Source organism: Scomber scombrus, chromosome 20, assembly GCF_963691925.1.
Source record: "Scomber scombrus chromosome 20, fScoSco1.1, whole genome shotgun sequence".
Taxonomy (NCBI): Eukaryota; Metazoa; Chordata; class Actinopteri; order Scombriformes; family Scombridae; genus Scomber; species Scomber scombrus.
Genome location: NC_084989.1, coordinates 1173236 through 1191643, shown reverse-complemented (window position 1 = coordinate 1191643; position 18408 = coordinate 1173236). Strand labels below are relative to the sequence as shown.

The 18408-nt window shown below is 39.9% G+C and overlaps 1 protein-coding gene across 1 annotated transcript in view; it reads right to left on the bottom strand.

The window, feature by feature from the left end:
* The window catches only part of arhgef4 (Rho guanine nucleotide exchange factor (GEF) 4), a 63883-nt gene that overhangs the window by 19009 nt on the left and 26466 nt on the right, over positions 1–18408 (bottom strand). Inside the window, exon 3 of the mRNA XM_062441466.1 lies at positions 653–804. Within this exon, the coding sequence (XP_062297450.1) occupies positions 653–804 (152 nt within the window). The remainder of the gene's footprint in view (positions 1–652; positions 805–18408) is intronic.

The window sequence follows — 18408 nt, the reverse complement described above, 5'->3', positions numbered from 1 at the left end:
AGCTTGTTGTTGCCACCTCTCTGAGCCAAAAGGCAATGAGAGCCATTTCCAGTGCTTTGCTGAGGCCAGGCTCTGTTTCACTTGCTACCACTGGATTTGAACTACATATGCACTATATAGTATTTCATAGTTTAGCTTCTTAATTTATGTCTCTGTCTTAAGCTAGTTCTTATCTCATAAAGAAATGTAACTGTCCTCATCAACAAAGCCCAACATCTGCAGACAGACAGTCACTGTTCCCCTACAGTGGGATAGAGGTTTAGAAGAATTTGTGGCATTTAGTCACAACAATGAAACAATTTATTTTTTTCCCTGGAGGGACCAACTCCAGCAGTTCTGCCCCTCGTTCTCAGCAGAGACTTTTAGCTGAGTATTTTTTAAGCTGCAGTAATTAGGTGTTCTGCTATCACAGCAACTCTGCCCAATAAGCAGCAAGATGTGCCACTCTGTGGTAGACTCAAACACACTTGTGCCATCAGGATCATTTGAAAAATAATATAATCACTAGATGCTACATATAATTGTTTTCATCTTCAACTTAAACCAAATCACTCCGGTTTGCAGGCCAATCACCGCGTTCCTAACTACAAACCTGGTGAAATGCATTATTTGATGGAAGGATGAGGAGATTATAGATCTCAACATTGCCTACCTCATTGATGGCAAGCTGCTCTCCTCCTCCTCCTCCTGGATGCCCAAAGCGGTGTCCAGAACCGCGGAACTCTTCATACAACAAATCCTCTTCGCTGCCCAGCTCTTCCCTGGCCCCCGCCTTCTCCGATGCCCCGTCAGGAACAACAACAGCTGGATGACACATGGAGGGAGAGGGAGACAAAGACAAAAGACGGTTTGATGAACTGACTCACATATAGGGTGTTGAGTGTTTAATCTAGCCTGAAACCTGGTGCTTAACAAGTTGATATATTGCATGTCAAGCTGTATTATGAGCTTCATTGTTCACATACAGAGGATTTAGAATGGCCTATTACCCAAAATATCAGAAACATACGATAAAAAAGAGTACTTTTCTAATTAACATTATTCTTAAAAAGGAGTTTATAGTTCATAGTTGATTTTTAAAAATGGCTTTCATCCAAATAGCCACAACTCATCTCTGCTCAGTAAAAAGTGTGTCATTACTGTCATCCCCTGACTGCCAGGACAGTCAGTTCTGAGAGAGACAGTGATAGAGTGACTGAGCAGCTGAGCCTGAGGTGGGGATAGACACCAGGAAGCTGCATGTTACTGTGCCACCAAACAACCAGAACACATTAACCTAGTAAGGACTTCAGTGTCTTTGTGCTGTGGGTAATGTATTCTCTTAGCCTAATAAATATCTTTTTTTGTATTTGTTGTGTGTGTATTGAACAGACGTTCACACTCACTACTCAAAACCTTTCTTCCTCAGATCCTCTCAGGTGGCGCAGTTGTACATGAGTGTGACTGAGTGACCAGACTGCGATGATTGGCTAACCATGTTTTGGGCACCTTGAGATCATTTGGGCTACCTTTTGTGTTTGAAGTACATTTTAAAATAATAATATTTCAATAATGATAAATAATAATAAAAAATAATTGGCTCCTGCTCACCTCAACTTAGAACAGGCATGATCAAGGTTGGCAGACACTCATGCTATGACAGATACCTGATGACTGACAAATGTCATTTCAGTAGTTGCAACAAGACTCACTTTCAGAACTCAGAACTTTGTGTCCAATTCAATTGTAAAATCTCATGGAAGCTTAGCCTACATAAGGACACAGTTTAACTAAGTGAACATATTTATGTAACATTATCTAAAAGAAGCAGAAGAAGACTTTTCTGGTTTGGGGTTCAACTTAATTCATGATGATAAAAAAGAACAATGCATGGTAGGACTATTAATAAGGTAAAGTGTTGACTATTGTTTAGAAGCAGGCATATTTGCAACCAAACTGCATGTGTGCTACAGTGTTTTGACTAGAGCCCGACCAATATGGGATTTTTGAAACAGATACCAATTTTTGAGTGGACAAATTCCCCAATAACTTATTTTTGAACTGGAATGAAAACAGACCTTCTCTATGTAGATTGTTCTCTGATTTTGAACGGGTATGAGGCTGCTTTATTAAACAATAACGATGTATTTTTAACATTGTTAAGCATTTCTAGAAATTAACCAACAAAATAGAGAATAAATAAAAAACAAAATGGCAATATAAACATCAGTACTGTACCATATCAGTAATTATTTCAATTGATTCATCTTCAGTCAGAAATGCTTTTTTTCTTGTTAATCAATACATGTTGTTATCAATATTTCACCGTTCAGTTATAATTATAACTCACAAACAGCAGAGTGAAGAGATGAACATACATACACGTCTTGGTGTGAATATGTTCACACATTAGCTTCCACTGAGCAGCTGACAAGCTGTGAAAGTAGCTACATGGTTAGCTGGCTAGCTATTGTGGCTAACGGCTAATGAGTATGAGTAACTGTTGTTAGTGAGATGGGGACGTTGTTTATTTACTTTCCGGCATTGTGTCTCACCAGCTAGGTCATAACGTTGCGTGAAATCAACAGTAAACCGATTCAGTCCACCACCAGTCTGCTGAGCTGTAGAAAGCTGCTCTGATGCTAACCTTTCAGTCTCTGATGCTAACACTACTGACTGTACTGACAAACTATAGCTGCTACATAGCCAACATGTTAAAAGCATCAGTGACAAGTTGTCATTGACTGACTTAATGTGATATTAATAATACTGAAAAGGGGAAATAACGGGGTCATTGTTTATTAACTTCTCAGTAGGTATTTCTTATATACAGTCTATGGGTATTCCACAAACTTGTTGGTAACGTACTGTGGAGACACCGTTGGACTTTGAACTACTGTTACTTCTGATGCTAACTCCATCCCTCATGCTAAAGGACAGTATTGTGAACAATGAAGTCGAAGCGCGCTCTGCTGGACAAACTACGCAACGACACCATGTGTAAATCGCCCCAATCATCAATTTCTTCATTATAATTTCTGTAAAAATGTTTTCATATCGGCCCATATCGGAAAACATGTAAGCCGATACCGATATATCTTTCAAAGGCTCATATCGACCGATTTATCGGCACTAGTTTTAACAAATTACCATCATATTCCACTTCAAACTTCATTATTTTGTATGAGTGTACATGTAACAGACATAAGATCACTCTCCTAATACACAAAACACACACAAAAAGTACTTTTTTATGACAGTTTGTCAGATCATAGGCTCTGATTGGGCTATCTGTGTCAGTCAAATCTGGAAACACCCATTACATCATAATCAAATCAGTAAAATCAATCACTTGATTCAAGTGTCAGGTCAATGTGTAGGACACATAAGGGATAAGGATTGATTTTTACCAAGAGTCTTATGAGTTGTTTCTGTCAACTATACAACATAGCATAGACCTGAAAATATTTAGTAACTTCTCATCTCCATGTAAGGACTAGTTTGAGTGGTGCAACCTGTTTTAACTAAGTGACGTTGAAATCTCCACTTAGTAAATAATCATGACTAGGCTTGACTTCTTGAAAATCATCCCAGGGATTATATACATTTATAGTTTTGGAACATTGCTGGATTGTTGTCAAAGGTCTCAGAGCACCGAGGGGTCTAGCAGCTCCCTGCCTGTGACTCATATAAACACTTACAAGTCGTAACCATGGAGATCTTTTCATCACTACCTTCCCTCCTACATTAACTCACCATTATCCGACTAGACCACAAAACATATTTTGGACTAGAATGACAACAAGGTACTTTTTCAATGTACAGATTTAATGTCAGATATTGTCATCTACATCTGCTCCACATATCTATTCTATATAACGGGTATCAACTAAATACTTTTGACATACTGTAAGAAAGGTTTGGGATATGGGTATAAATATGAGCAGCCTCATTCCATGATATAATCAGACTTCTACAGCCCAGGCTTTGTGTTTCCTCTCATCACAGAAGCATCCTCTGAAGTGTGTGAACTCACACTTTGTGGCTACCTGGGTGATAAGCTAAAAATACACTTGCTGTCACACTTCATCATAGGCGTCACCCTAAGCTGCCTAGTCGACAGCTGTTGCCACAGAGGACGTATCCGTGGTGACAAATCACTGTGGAGACAGAGAGACAGATATAATGAGATAGCACAGAGCCCCTTGGGCGATGTGGAAAAGCTGCTCTTGGAAAACAAGACTCAGCTATTAGAGAGTGCACGATTACATGCAGCAGAGAGGGGCAGTGTATTAAAAGTGAGTCAGGCGCCATTTTTTTTCTCCACTTCACTGAGCGAGGACAATGAGCAATCCTCTACACTCAACATATGGCACAGGATTCTGAAGAAACTGTACTTTTGTGAACACATACAACAGCATCATACACATCATGTAACGCTATACATCATTTGCCAACATAAGGACCCTGGAAGTTGCAAATGCTGCCCTCATGGGGGCAGCGTAGGACCCCCTGACTGGTGGTGTATGACAATGCAGAGAGATGAGGGGCTCCAGGTATTTGGTGGCTTTTTCTGCAGTCTAGCTTACAGCAGCATCGAGGGGTGAGAGGAGGGACACCACATGAATTCTCTGCTCTGGGGCTCCTTAACAGCAATGACATCATTTAAATATCATTCAATTCAAAATGTATTTGAATTTTTTATTTCCTACAAAAGCAGTGACCTGAGAGATCTGCTGACATTGTACACTGAGATACTGTGGATATTAAGAGCTTTGTAAGGAGGATGTGAAAGTGTATTGTGAAAGCAACGGGTAGAAGGAGTGGACAAATTGTGCAGCTGCACTCTAAATAAGTTGCAATCTATGAGTCTGTTTTAGCCTGAAGGCCCATAAACAGGGGATTGTCCAGCCTGCTTATGACAAATGTCATAAGTTAGATTTACAAAGAAAGTCCCTGATTTTGGAGATATTTTTTTTTTTTGAAAGGTGACCATAAGTCTTGTTTATACACACGTTTCTATACATACTATAATCAGGATTCTTTGTATAGAAACATGTTCAACACATACATACTATAAAAGAAGATGACAAGAACATTGAGACATCCATTAAATATATAGTAGTATATGTATAGTAGTAGATTTGAGATCACAGTATTTTTTTGGCCAGCTTTTTCAACCTTATCTCTATCCATCCGACTTAGGGACAAAGTGATAAAACATAGTGTGAAAAACAACAGCAACTCTTTTAAATGTTATCTGTGTCTCTGGGGCACAGCTGCAAAATCTCTTGTTCTTCCAGCACGGCGCCATCATTTGACATGTACAGTAACATAAAGTAGTTGTGGGGAGGAAGAGCTACATGCTATTGTATATCAGAGGTGGTGCCTTCAGGGACAGTCAAATGTGGGTCTCCCAAAACACTCTGCCTACGATGTTACACCAGTTATAAGGAAAAGCAGACACTAAAATATCATACTACTATCATACTATTAGTTTCATGATATGAGGCTGAATATGGCGTTGTGTAACAACAGACACAACATAGTGTGGGGGAGGAAGCGGCCACCAGACTGGAGCTACGTTACAGTGTCAGACGAGAGAGAGGTGCCTGCAGCCAGATAGGCGGTTGTATCATTTACTGATGCCCGGTGCAGAGAGAGAAGTTTACAGAGAAGAGAGACAGAACAGAAAACCCTGCGCTGCAACACATTTGCAGTGCTTTGGTAAACCTGACTAAGTTTGCAATGATTGACCTAACTGCACCATTTGTTTAGTGATTCTTGCACACCAGTACAATACATCCAGACCTGATGAGGAAAAATGTTTTGTAAATGAAAATAAGTCTCAGTAAAGAGATATAATGCTGTTCAGTCTTTGCTTATCAGCTGCTCTGCTGGCTGTATATACAACGTGAGTAGGGTCAGACAGTGTAATTGGACAGCATGCGTACAATACATTCTGGTTGTTGTAGGATTCCCACTTAAGAGCAGTAAGGGGAATCTTCAGCTTTCTTAGGGCACCAATTTCAAAAATAAGTGCACATTTCTACAACATAGCTGACCTAGTTTTCAAATTCACATTGGTAAATGTTCCCTTTAACTACTAATCTTCAAAATAAAATTACAACAGAATATAAATATCAAAAAAGACAAAATACAATCAAAAAGACAAAACCAATTGAATACCATTAAAAAAACTCAAACTCTTAAACGGATGCTTAAATCTTCATTCTTTCATGTCACATCTTCTGAAAGCTTATTTCTGTTTTCATAGGAATTTGATATATCTCTCCCACGATCCAAGATATATAAACTCCAGTAACTAAGGTCTTAACAAGACAGTACCACAATATTAGCTGTAAATGCAGGACTTGCCTAATGGTAGCTGATACTGTAGTTACTAAATACTATTTTAGCGGTGCTAACTTCCTAAAAAATGCAATCAAAAGAACCCTGAAAAAGCAGAAGTGAAACTCAGGCTTCATGGGCTGCCAGTGGTCTGGGGCTTTAGTGCAGTTGCCAAGACTGAACTATTATGTGTTGATTCATTGTCATTCAGCACAGCCCCTTATATTTAAAGATAAAGATGCTTTGCTCTCCAAACTGACAGGGTTACAACATAATCTCTACATTTAATTCATCCCTGACCCTGAGTGATGTGGTCTTAATAATAATATTTTTCATTGTGATTCATTCGGCTACACCCTGCCATGTTGCTAAGGCAACTAAAGGCTTCATCTCTACTGTACTATCATCCACAGAGAACAAAAGCAATCAGTGTCACCTACTGAACAGCAGCAGCTTCATACAGGCCACCGTGTCACTCAAAGCAGGGAGGGAGAACTAAATTACACTGCTTACTGTTTGCTTCTCGCTCGGCTGGTCAGCTTGTCCTTGAAATGTGTGTGCGTGTGTGCGTGTGCATGTGTGTGTGTGTGTTATGACTGAGATGCTGATGGGATCACAGAACAGAACAGTGATTTAAATGGATTGTGTATGTGTAACCACAGCGAGCTGAAGCTGAGGCAGAGAGTGTTGGTGTGTGAGTTTGGACTGTAACATTTAATCATCCTGAGCCTCTGGATGTGGGTTAGCCATATTAGTGGATTTGTCTGCCTGGAGAACATTCAATACTCACTGGCACAACTGTGCACGTGTGTGTGGTGAGCTGAGGAATTCAAGCGTAATGGTTGCATTTTCAGTGGCTGTGTGTGTGCTGCTGGCAGCAGCGTGGCACGTGTCTACTAGCACTGGGTGACTGGACAGACTTGTACGACTGGCTGCCCCTAACCACTTGGCCTGCTAACCAGGACGATGGAGAGAGGGGGAGGGGGGGAGGGGGGGTGGATAGATAGATGTTAGGTCACGAGGCTACGTGTTAGACTAAACTAACTTTGTCTATCTGTAGCTAAAAGGATGAGGTTGTATTCTTGTCAACACATTCTCAATGAATTAATACTAACAAGTATTGTGTGTATCAGAGTCTGATATATCTTATTAATCTGTGTCACATTGTTGTGCAAAAACTACTAAAAACACGTCAATGCAATACACTGTTGCACTGGGTGACATTCTCCTTCATTACCATTAACACATATAATCCTCCAAATGTGGATTAATCCGCCACTTAAAATAGTTCCCTATAAATGCACCATTCCCTCCTGTTTTGAGTTAAGTTTGATAAAAAACTACAGTGACCAGCTGTTCTAGGAATTTAAAGAGCTGGTTTAAAAATGAAACAAGATCTTTGTAATGTGTTTTTAAAGATTTGTCTTCAGTAGGACACAATGGATCTAGGGCTAAGCGGCAGTGTATGGAAGTAGAGAAATGGCCTTGTCTGGCCTTGCTAAGGCACAGATTAAACAAACAAGATACAGTATGTGTAAGGTTTTCATTGTGTATCTTTGTTGTGTAGGGTTTGTAACTCCAATTCTATATTTGACACATAGATACAGTATGAGATTGATACACATTTCATTCAGAGGAGCAGCAAATACATAGCCATGTTCTAAAGTAGTCTTCTCCTCATTGGTATTCACTGGAACTGACTGAGTGAAAGTCCTGGCAGTGAGTTTGACTTTTTTTTCTACTCTTTCCCTAACTTTCATTTCATATTGCCTTACTCTCTCCGTCCCACTTTATGCTTTACATGCAGTCATAGCCTTTCATTGAGAACAGGCATGTAATATGGGCTGGATGGTCACTGTTACATGCTTATCAGTCTGTGGCACACGCTGTATATGAAGTGAGTGAATGTGATGGGGAGTCAGCCAGGGAGTCGTCCTAGTTGTTTCAGACTCAGTATCACCAAAACAATTATGGAAATGTTACTTAATTATATTGTATTTAGACTACCAATAAAAACACAGACGTATGCTACTAATGCAATTATATAGTTAAAAACAAAGCCAAAGCAAAGTGAACACCTGTGGTCTATCATAACTGTCAGATTTTATGATCATGATCATTCCGGTTAATGGCAGCTGAGTCTTGATTTGATGGGCCTCACAATATAAAGGGCCAGACACTTCCACTCATTACTAGATTATTACTCAGATTTGCTCAGCACAGATCAAACAGGATGGAAACAAACCTCCCAGCTTACTTGTTTTGCCAAAGAAAACAAAGAGAAACTAAAATCATTACACAAACTGTCTGTTGTTATCTATCACAGTTTACAGACAAATGCCCTGCTGCAGCTTTGACCCACTTCATACTTCCTGTATTGTAGATTATGACAGTTATAGTCTTGTTTCACTTTTACAAAGAAAACAGATTAGATATTTTCTGACTGCTGATGTTTTCTGACCCATCTGACGTTCCTGTATTTGCACATGTTTTGCTTTGGTGATTGTAAGTGACAGAAATAACTGATAAAATACATAAATAAGACCCAAGTTGTAATAAAGCAGAATCATTTTAGATCACACAGTATATGATATCCTACTGTCCTTCTGTGTTAATACACTGTAAAACTTTCTGTAGTTGCTTTAACTGCCACCTAGATGAACTACAGGTCATTTATTATATTTGGATACATTCAATCTGATATGTTTGAGAACAGTTCAGTAGGAAACTGGGTAAAGTGCTACATGTGTCCTCCACTCACCACAATGTGATACTACTGATGCCTAATTTCTCTGTTACAGGGGGTGACAGATTGGAGTTGGGCACCTCGCCAAACGGTCCTTCAAGGTGACAGAAACGGCCGCCGGCCAGTGCCTCAGCTGCCACTTCCCTACAGCTGAGTGGGCAGGCTACTCACATTCTCCACACGAATACACATTCATAGATACACTTTTACCCTTTTACTCAAACAGCAAATCCATCTATCCAAAGAGAGGGGAAGAGGTTTCTTTTATACCTCTGGGTTTTAATCTCAAGGATGAGGAATTTTTAAGTTCTGAATGTTGTAGGTTCACCTCTCCTCAGGGACCCTGTGCCCTCACACACACACCAATGTGGACAAAATCCAATTAGATTAATTGATGTTCCCTACTTTGCTCCTCTAAGAGTGCAGAACAAGTGTATTGTTAAGTGTGTAATTTGGAAATAAGGTGAATGGAAATGCAAGAAAATTGTAATCATTGCATGAAAATGTTTTGAAGGAAATGTGTTTACTTTGAGAGCCAGCAGCTGGAACACACACACACACACACACACACACACACACACACACACACACACACACACACACACACACACACACACACACACACACACACACACACACAAGCCTTCACTAGATCCTTCAGGGTGACCTTGAAGACATATCTGATTGCTTGAGAAACTACACACTGTACTGTTGCCTCTCACAAGGCACCAAGAGCTCCATCTTATAAACACAAAATAACTGCAATGAATGCAGACCTTAAAAAACACTGTTTACAGAAAACTCATTCATACAGACCAGTATCTCAATGTGGGCTCTAAGTAACATTTATAAATGACAGATCAGTGGTGGTGACCTGTTAGTGAGGAGGATGATGGAGATAGGGGGTGCAGCAGGTTCAGGGGAGTACTTGGGTCTAGTGTGTACAAGAAATGGAAGGAGGAGAATCCCACTCTGACTTCAGACCACTGCAGACACTGCTAAGTCAACAGAGATGAAAGGTCACACGAGGACAGTGGACAGCCAGAGAAAGATCAATGAGGACATCTGACACTACGGGGCGTCTTTGAATACAGGCTGAAATTACAATCCCTACCTGTTGACATCTGAACCATCTGCATTACAAATAAGCAAGCTTCATGAGGTCTGAGATATTTAGTTGAAACCTCCAGAAAAAGCACTGCACTCTAATCTACTCCAAAATGATTGGGTATCAGAAAGTGAACTGATTTTAAGTGCTGAATTAGTTGTTAGGTTTCTTATTTTCTTCTTGGATTTATTACTAATATGATAATATATCCATTCCCACTCATGGCAATACTGGACGCTATGACTTTCATGCCCTTGGCATTTGATACCAAACCCACCAGAAGTATTTTCCTCAATGTGTGTTAAAATGGGGATAGACAGTGAGGAAAATACTTCTGAGCAGCAGGTTCTCTGGTCCACACACTGAAGGATGCTCAAGGCATTTTATAGCACTGTGGTTGAGACCAAGAAGACCAAGGAGGAGACCGAGACCAAGAAGGAGACAAAGGAAGAGACCACCATGACCGAGACGAAGAAGACCGAGACAGAGACAAAGAAGACCAAGAAGGAGACCAAGGAGGAGACTGAGTCAGAGAAGAAGAAGACCAAGAAGTGAATAGACAGCCAAAGTAGTTGCTCTGAGCATCTAACAATGAGGCTGATGGGTTTACACTGGAGTTAGTTGAAAGCCCATTGCATCATACAAATGCTAGAGTTCCTTGTGACTCGGTATCAGACTCCAATCCAAGGAGTGCGACAAAATGTTGATATTTGATGACCTGGGAATGAGAACACATTGATCTCCCACGGTGGACTGGAATAACATCTGTATCATTGAGCTGTATAATAAAACATTTTAAATGAATAATATAACTACTTGAACAGTCTTGAGAAGAAAGAACTGTATATCAATGTGGACACCAATTACCAGGTATTGTTAAAGTAGGCCAGTTTCAGCATTGTTTATAGACAAATACACCAGTCTAACCTCTTTCACATGCACATGCTAACTGCAACCACAGTCACACACACACACACACACACACACACACACACACACACACACACACACACACACACACACACACACACACACACACACACACACACACACACACACACACTTGACCATTGGGCAGCAATTGGGCCCATTGGGTTGTGTCATCCAGTAGACAGGAAAGGAACAGCAGAGGTAGCCAGGCTATTACGTAATCACATCTGTCATGTGGATGTCTGGAGGCAAGACTCTATCAAAGAGATGAGGAGGGGTTTTAAGGACACTTTCCATTTACAATTTCCTCCCACTGTGGCCATCTCTCCCTCCATCCAATATTCTCCACATCTCTCCATTTTCTTTCATCCTGCTGCCACTAGCTGGGCCTGATGACCGACTTGTTTTAGTCTGTGACTGTTGATGGTGAGGGTGTCTTAGCTGTTGGGTGTGGGGGCTAAAGGGTTGTGGGGGTATAACTGACTAGATGAGACTTAACTAACATCACATTTCAATTCCTCATTATTTTACCTGCAATTTTTGTACAGTTTCTCACATCCCTTTCTTGTGGATATTTTGTCCCTTGTTGAATGTAGCTTTTAATCGGGTGGTAGTCTTCTGCCAGCAATTAATCATTTGAATGCAGCCAAGACATAAATCCAATTTAAATCAGTAGCATCAACAAATGTGGAGATTTTTTTACTCTAGAAACCCATGAAATGAACACAAATACAGCCACAGAGGTTAGACATGGGATGGGTATATTGATGTGTTAGGTGGATATTGGGCCTTTCCATTGACACCTGGTATTAATAAGAGTTTTTGTTATGGTAATTGAGTGACTGGAACAACATATGCAAATAATGCTGGCAAAGCTTACAGTTTTAACAAACAGGTCAAGAAAATATGGTCCGCTACAATGTGAAAGGTGAGGGTCACATGACACATGGACACAGCTGGAGGATTACTTAGAGCACTAACCTTTCAGAAAGTAATCAGAGCCAATGGAGAAGCTAGCTCTGCTCCTCATTGGACAATGCAATCACATTCTGCTAACAATGTATTCTGTGTGCAATTACACCAACATTAACATGAGTTTTTCCCTGATATAAATATGAATTAGTAGTATCCTTAATTGGTCATGGTTTTATACTCTGCTAGCAGAAGTGTTTTTGCTAAACATATTGAGGGTGGGGGGCTGATCTACATATCTGTCCTGGGATTTTACCCTTTGCTAGCATTAAGCTCATTAGGTTAGCTTGTTGCTTCTCACTAAAAAAAACTGTATTCTGTGAAATCTGGACAGAAAATTAGATGCATAACAAAAAAACAAACACACAAACAAACAAACAAAGCACTTAAAACAAAATACAGGCTTTCATACAATCTGGGCTTACTTAACAGTTTGTTATATAACTTTTCAGTCATAACAAGAGATAATGCCTGGGATTGGTCTGTAACTGAGTGAAACTGACTGTATTTACCTCATAAAAATGCACCATATTAAACACAGGTGTGTGAGGCCAGCAAAAAGCACCGGGAGAAATCCCTGGTCACCATGTGGTGGCCAGCCCCCCCCTCTCTGTTGGCAGAGTACCACCATGGTAATAATAGCCTTCCCCATCTCTTAGCCTCATTTGCTGCCATCAACTGCCATCCTGCCACCAGGACACATAATCCCCCTTACCAGCAGTATCGCTGTTGGGACACGAACACAGTTCTACATTTCATGCACGTTCCAGAATCCTGCCACAGGTGCAGAGGGTGCTGAATAAATGATGTGGCTGCAGTCTCACAATGTCCACAGACATTTCTATTCTTTTGCCTTTATGGTCACATGTTTTCAGCACACAGTAAAGGTATAAGAATCATGTTGATGGTGCATTCTTATCCTGCTGGTAGGAAAGACATTAAGCAGTATTGTTGACCGATCCACTGCAGTGGCATGCTGCATCCGACTTTTAACAGTGATAAATAACATGGCTTTAAGGAGTCTTTGGCAGTAAATATAAACATGTTATTTTATGAGGCTGTTGTTTTTTCTGAGGGAGTGGACTGTCCTTGAGTCGATTAGGTTCAAAGGTTATCAGCACTAAGATGAATGTATCCACCCTGCAGCATGATTAAAAACATACAGTTCACAACACGTAACATATTCATCAGTTCGTGCACTAGGAATTCTGGGATGTGAATTGCTTTCTGGAAGGTAAATCTACAGAAGCAGGACGCATGCGGTAGCTCGTCCATCGTACTGTCAAAAAAGGCAGACTGGAGGACAGTTAATACGCTGTCTGTTGCGGCTGGCCACATCAACGAGGATCAATGAGGATCATGAGCACAGGCACCAGTATTTCTGTGTGTATTGATCTGCACCAAAATGACTTTTGGAGGTGCAGCTGCATACACACACAGACACCACAGTGAGATTACAGGCTTTTACTGTCACTGTGTGCACTGAATGTACAACCAACACTAGGATATACAAACACACCTTCATATTTGGGTTTGGTCCTTTGTAGGCATAATGACAAGTGAGTGGCTGCATTTTTTTTTTAGAGCTGCAGCTCTGTAACCATATGGTGCAGTACTGATGCCTGGTTGAATGGATCCCAGTGGTGCTGATTGAAATTCAAGGCAGACTTTGTATGAATTGTTTTCGGAAGAATTCAGCCGGTCAGGCCTGAGGGGGGGGGATGACAGAGTGAAAACACACACTCTGCAGTGTAGACAGGTGTGAAGATGCTACTGAAGATACATATTATACATCATGAGGTCTCTATTCTAAATGCTTAATCTTCATATTGTGCTCATTTAAACAAAGAAAAGGAGTTGTGATGAATGAAGCAGGATGTCTTGTCACATGCACGTGTATTGTACATGTATTACAGCACAGTGAGTGACTATCATTAGTGCCACTGGCAACATGAACACAGATAAAAGGAAGTCACATTATGGGGAGGATACTGTGTTTTCTATGCTTTTAAAACACTGCAGACATCGCCAGTCTGTACTCAGCACAGCCTGAGGTATTATTGGATATGAGAGTAAGGCACTCAGACCAGTGACTCTGACCTCTATAAAACAATAATAATCAACTTTATGCAATGTTCTCCTTTTCCTCCAGACAAAAACACAACAGTGGAACAAGACTAAGAATACAGTCATGCTAGCAGCTCAGAGAGATTGAACTATACAAAGTGATGCTCTGAGCTACATGCTAACATGCTCACAATGATGCTAAGCATGTATAATGTTTGCCAAGTTCACCATCTTTAGTTCAGTGTGTGTTAACCTCATAACATTTGCTTAATAGTTTAGTGGAGCTGAGGCTGATGGGAATGATACCAGATTTGCAGGTACTTGTTCATAAAGTATTTCAATATTAAGAAATTGATCACCAATGATTACAAGGATACAGAAGCATTAATAATCAGGTCATGCACAATATCATATCCCATCATTATTCAAACTATGGTAAGACATAGCAGACACTGGTGTGTATTTAAACAGACTAACTGACAGATGATGCTGGTGACATGACAGACTGGAAGTCAGTGACGCCAATTCATGATCATCAGGTAAGATAACAGTTATAGGCTTCATTGTGAGGGATGGAGACACGGCTCAGCACATTACAACATTAATGAAGATAATGACAATATTTAGACAGTTGTGAAAAAAAGTGATTAAGTATACCATGTGTTAAGATTATTCTGTCAAAGTATTGAGTACATGTTTGCATGTCTGTACCCATAACCTAATGAAGTCAGTCACATGACTATGAGAAGTCATTTTTCTCTCTGTCTAGTCGTTCTCTTACCGCCTCATGTTGAGAGAGAGAAAACTTAATATGACATAGTCAGATTAACATCAACCAACTTGGCTAGCTTTGATTAAACCCATTGGTAATGGTTGGAAACTGGAAAAAATCTAGTAAATTGGAAATAAATAAAGCTCAGCTAAGCTAGACTATTTACATCCTGACTTCAGCTCCATACTTCACACACAATCATGAGATTGATGTCAGTATTCTCATCTCACTGTCAGAGAGAAAAAAAATAAGCACAACTCGCAAAATATTAGATATGTCGAAGATTAACACACAAATGTTTGATACATACAAATTAAAAGTTGTTAAAGCTTCAAAACATTGTTTGGCCTCTGAAAATCACTTCCTGCTATAAAATATGTTGTATATTTAGACTCATGTTTATTTGTTTGTTTTAGTTGTTTGTGTCTTGACTCTCACAGAGGTCAAGACAAACTGAACCCACGATGGACAGTCACAGCTGTTCAGACTGTGATTGAAGAATGGAAAAACATGGTTAACTTGTAAGCTAGTCCCTCTGGGAGGGGCTGGGATGCAGCGAGCATGCAGGGAAAATGCTGACAATAAAATATGAAAATAAAATCTGATGGTGGTCTGATGATGGAGAGATGGCCTCATTTTCTGCTGATAACAAACAAGCAGTGGAGAAGCATTTGTGTCAGTATTTTCTGCCTCATTACTGTTTCCCTCTGACTTCTGATAGACTTGTAGCCCAAAAACTTTGAAATAATCATCTAACCAGGAGCAGAAATAACAGCAGTACATAAACTCACAGGCAGTTATGTGAGGATATATGAAAGGGTGTTGTTATGTGATTTAAATGAACAACACAGGTGACACAAACAAATCATAGTGTTCCTGCATGACTGTGTCATGGTCTTCAGTATAGTAACACTTCCTCTACTGAACTGCTTCATGGATCTTTTCTGCAGAAACTGGTACAACATGTCAAGTCTATTGGATTAGTATGTTGGTTCAGAGAGCTCATAAAAAAGCTAAACAATGTTTTCAGAATCATATATAATTTGAACACAGATATGAAATATAAGTATATAAAATACTCAGTGAGACATTTTACCAAGAAAGATTTTTAAAAAACCACAAAAAAACATACTGTACCAACTGGTCAAAGCATCCACTGGGAAGAGGTCAAAGGTCATTGATCAGAGGGGCTCTAGAAAAACTAGCAAATGGACCAATAATTCTGATGTAACTATGAGCTTTTCTGCTCTGCTCCCAGTTTGACAGCAGGCCATCATGTGTTGTGACTTGTTGTGGTGCACTCACTCTTTCTTTACATTTCTTTCATGGATTCCATGTTCAAGTTAGTCAATAGTTACTCCTCTATCATGGTAGAGTAGATGGAATTTTATATTGCTATTTATTTAATAGTGTAGTATGTTTCACTTAGCATAAAGGGATTACTGTTTCAGGCAGAATTAAATAGTAGACACATCAGTGTACTCATCACATTGATGACACAATTATGTTAATTCAAAATGACCATAAATCAGTACTGCTTACTGATTTATAACATTGCCTGTCATAGTCTAATACAGCTAAAGCTGTTACAGGGTTAGATACCTCAGCATCTCTGACTGAAGACTCATTTCTATCATCTCACATTTTATATCATAATGCTATCTCTACTTTAGTAAATTTACCATTTTAAATGTGTACTCACTGACATACAAAGTCTAAATATAAAGTGTTTTTGAGACATTTGTCCTTTTGTCTGTACTGTAGTACAGCTTTATATCCATCTATCAATCATAAAGAGCTCTGTCATGTCATCTTCACTTGTTTCTCTGCTAATTCATTTCCTTTGCTGAAGTAACCAGCTCTTGACCATATATGGCTGCAGTGAGAGGGACAGCTCCTGATACTGTAAGCCTCACCCAGCAGCTCTGGATTTACCACATACTGATGGGATTGCTCACTGCACCTCCAGACCTGCTGGCTACTTTGGCCCTGAAGTCTCTCCTCCACCCTGCCTGTGCACTGAGCCTCCGTCCTCTGCCTGTACGTCTTCTCCTGTGTGAGTGCAGCTGTCACTCCTGTCTGACTCACCTTCATACATTCATTCCACATAGTGCACTCCCTTTTAGCTCGCCCCTTTCACTCACTGTGGGGCCTGTGCATCATTTTGAAAACAGCTCAAACACCACCACCATTACCTTTTACAATGTCAGCTCCTCAGGGCTGTGCTCTGAACACTCAGCCAGCATTTCAACATTTTGCTCTGAAGCCACAAAAACAAAGAGAAACATATTACTGTATATTGCATCCAGATTCATTACTCGGCTCTTTCAGAATGCCTTTGTTATAGATATGTCACAAAATAACAGGAACACCTTACAATGTAATGCAATATCCAATAAAACACACTACAAAAAGACATCCTCTGCATAGGTGAACTCATGAGTGAATTTACACCTCTTTGACTCATTCTTAAAGAAAACTGAACATTATAACCTTCATTAGGTGGTAAAAGCTGCAGCGCTAATGGTTTAGTTTCCATACTAGTCTGCCTACAATTGGACACTTTGACGCCATAGATTGTAAGAAACATATTAATGTTGCCACAAAGCAGTGGAAAAACATTCATTTAAAGATAACCCAACCCATCCGGTGGAGGCAGATGGTCGCCCACCTAGAGCCTGGTTCTGCCTGACGTTTCTTCCTGTTAAAACCTTGCTGCTTTCGCCAAGTGCTGTTCATGTGGGAATGTTGGGTCTCTTTAAATTAAACTTGTTGGTTTTAGAGGCTTTTTTAATGCCCCTTTTAAAAGAAAAATGGCATAAATGCATGTAAATACACCTATGGGCAAGTTATTGATATTAAAATACTATATTTTGTACACATTTTATCACTCATATCCAGTCACAGTCATTCTCTAACATAACTCTAACTATACATTTAAGTCAAATATCTGATGATATAAACTGCAATTGTTTCCCCTTCAGTGGAGATACTTTTCAAAGAAGAACCTGGTTCTCTCCACAGTTGAGGTGAATAATGTCGTCAGCCACTATTTTAGAATCTACACTTATTAAATAAATATACTCTGTCTGTCTGAGTGGTTATGTTGTGTGATGTTATGAAGGTTATATTTCATTGATTTTGCTACATTTGGTTTGAAGCTTGTTTTTGTAAAAGCTGGAAATACTGATGCTAGTCTAAGCTAAAAGGTTCAAACACTAGAATATAAATCACATTACATTGCACAACAGAGACAGCTGCTTAAATAAAAGTCAGTGCTACTTTCCTTTCTCGAAGAGAAGAGAACACTCCATGTGCCTGGATGTGCCAACTGTGCTGCCTCTAGTAACACCAGCCAGCTCTCCTCAGCTGCTCTGTGGGTGTGTTTCCTGAGGAGCTCTAATTAACACTGAGCATCTCTCTGTTGATACTTAACAAGTTGTTCACTACTTCCTACTAGTGTCACCAGGATGTAAACACACT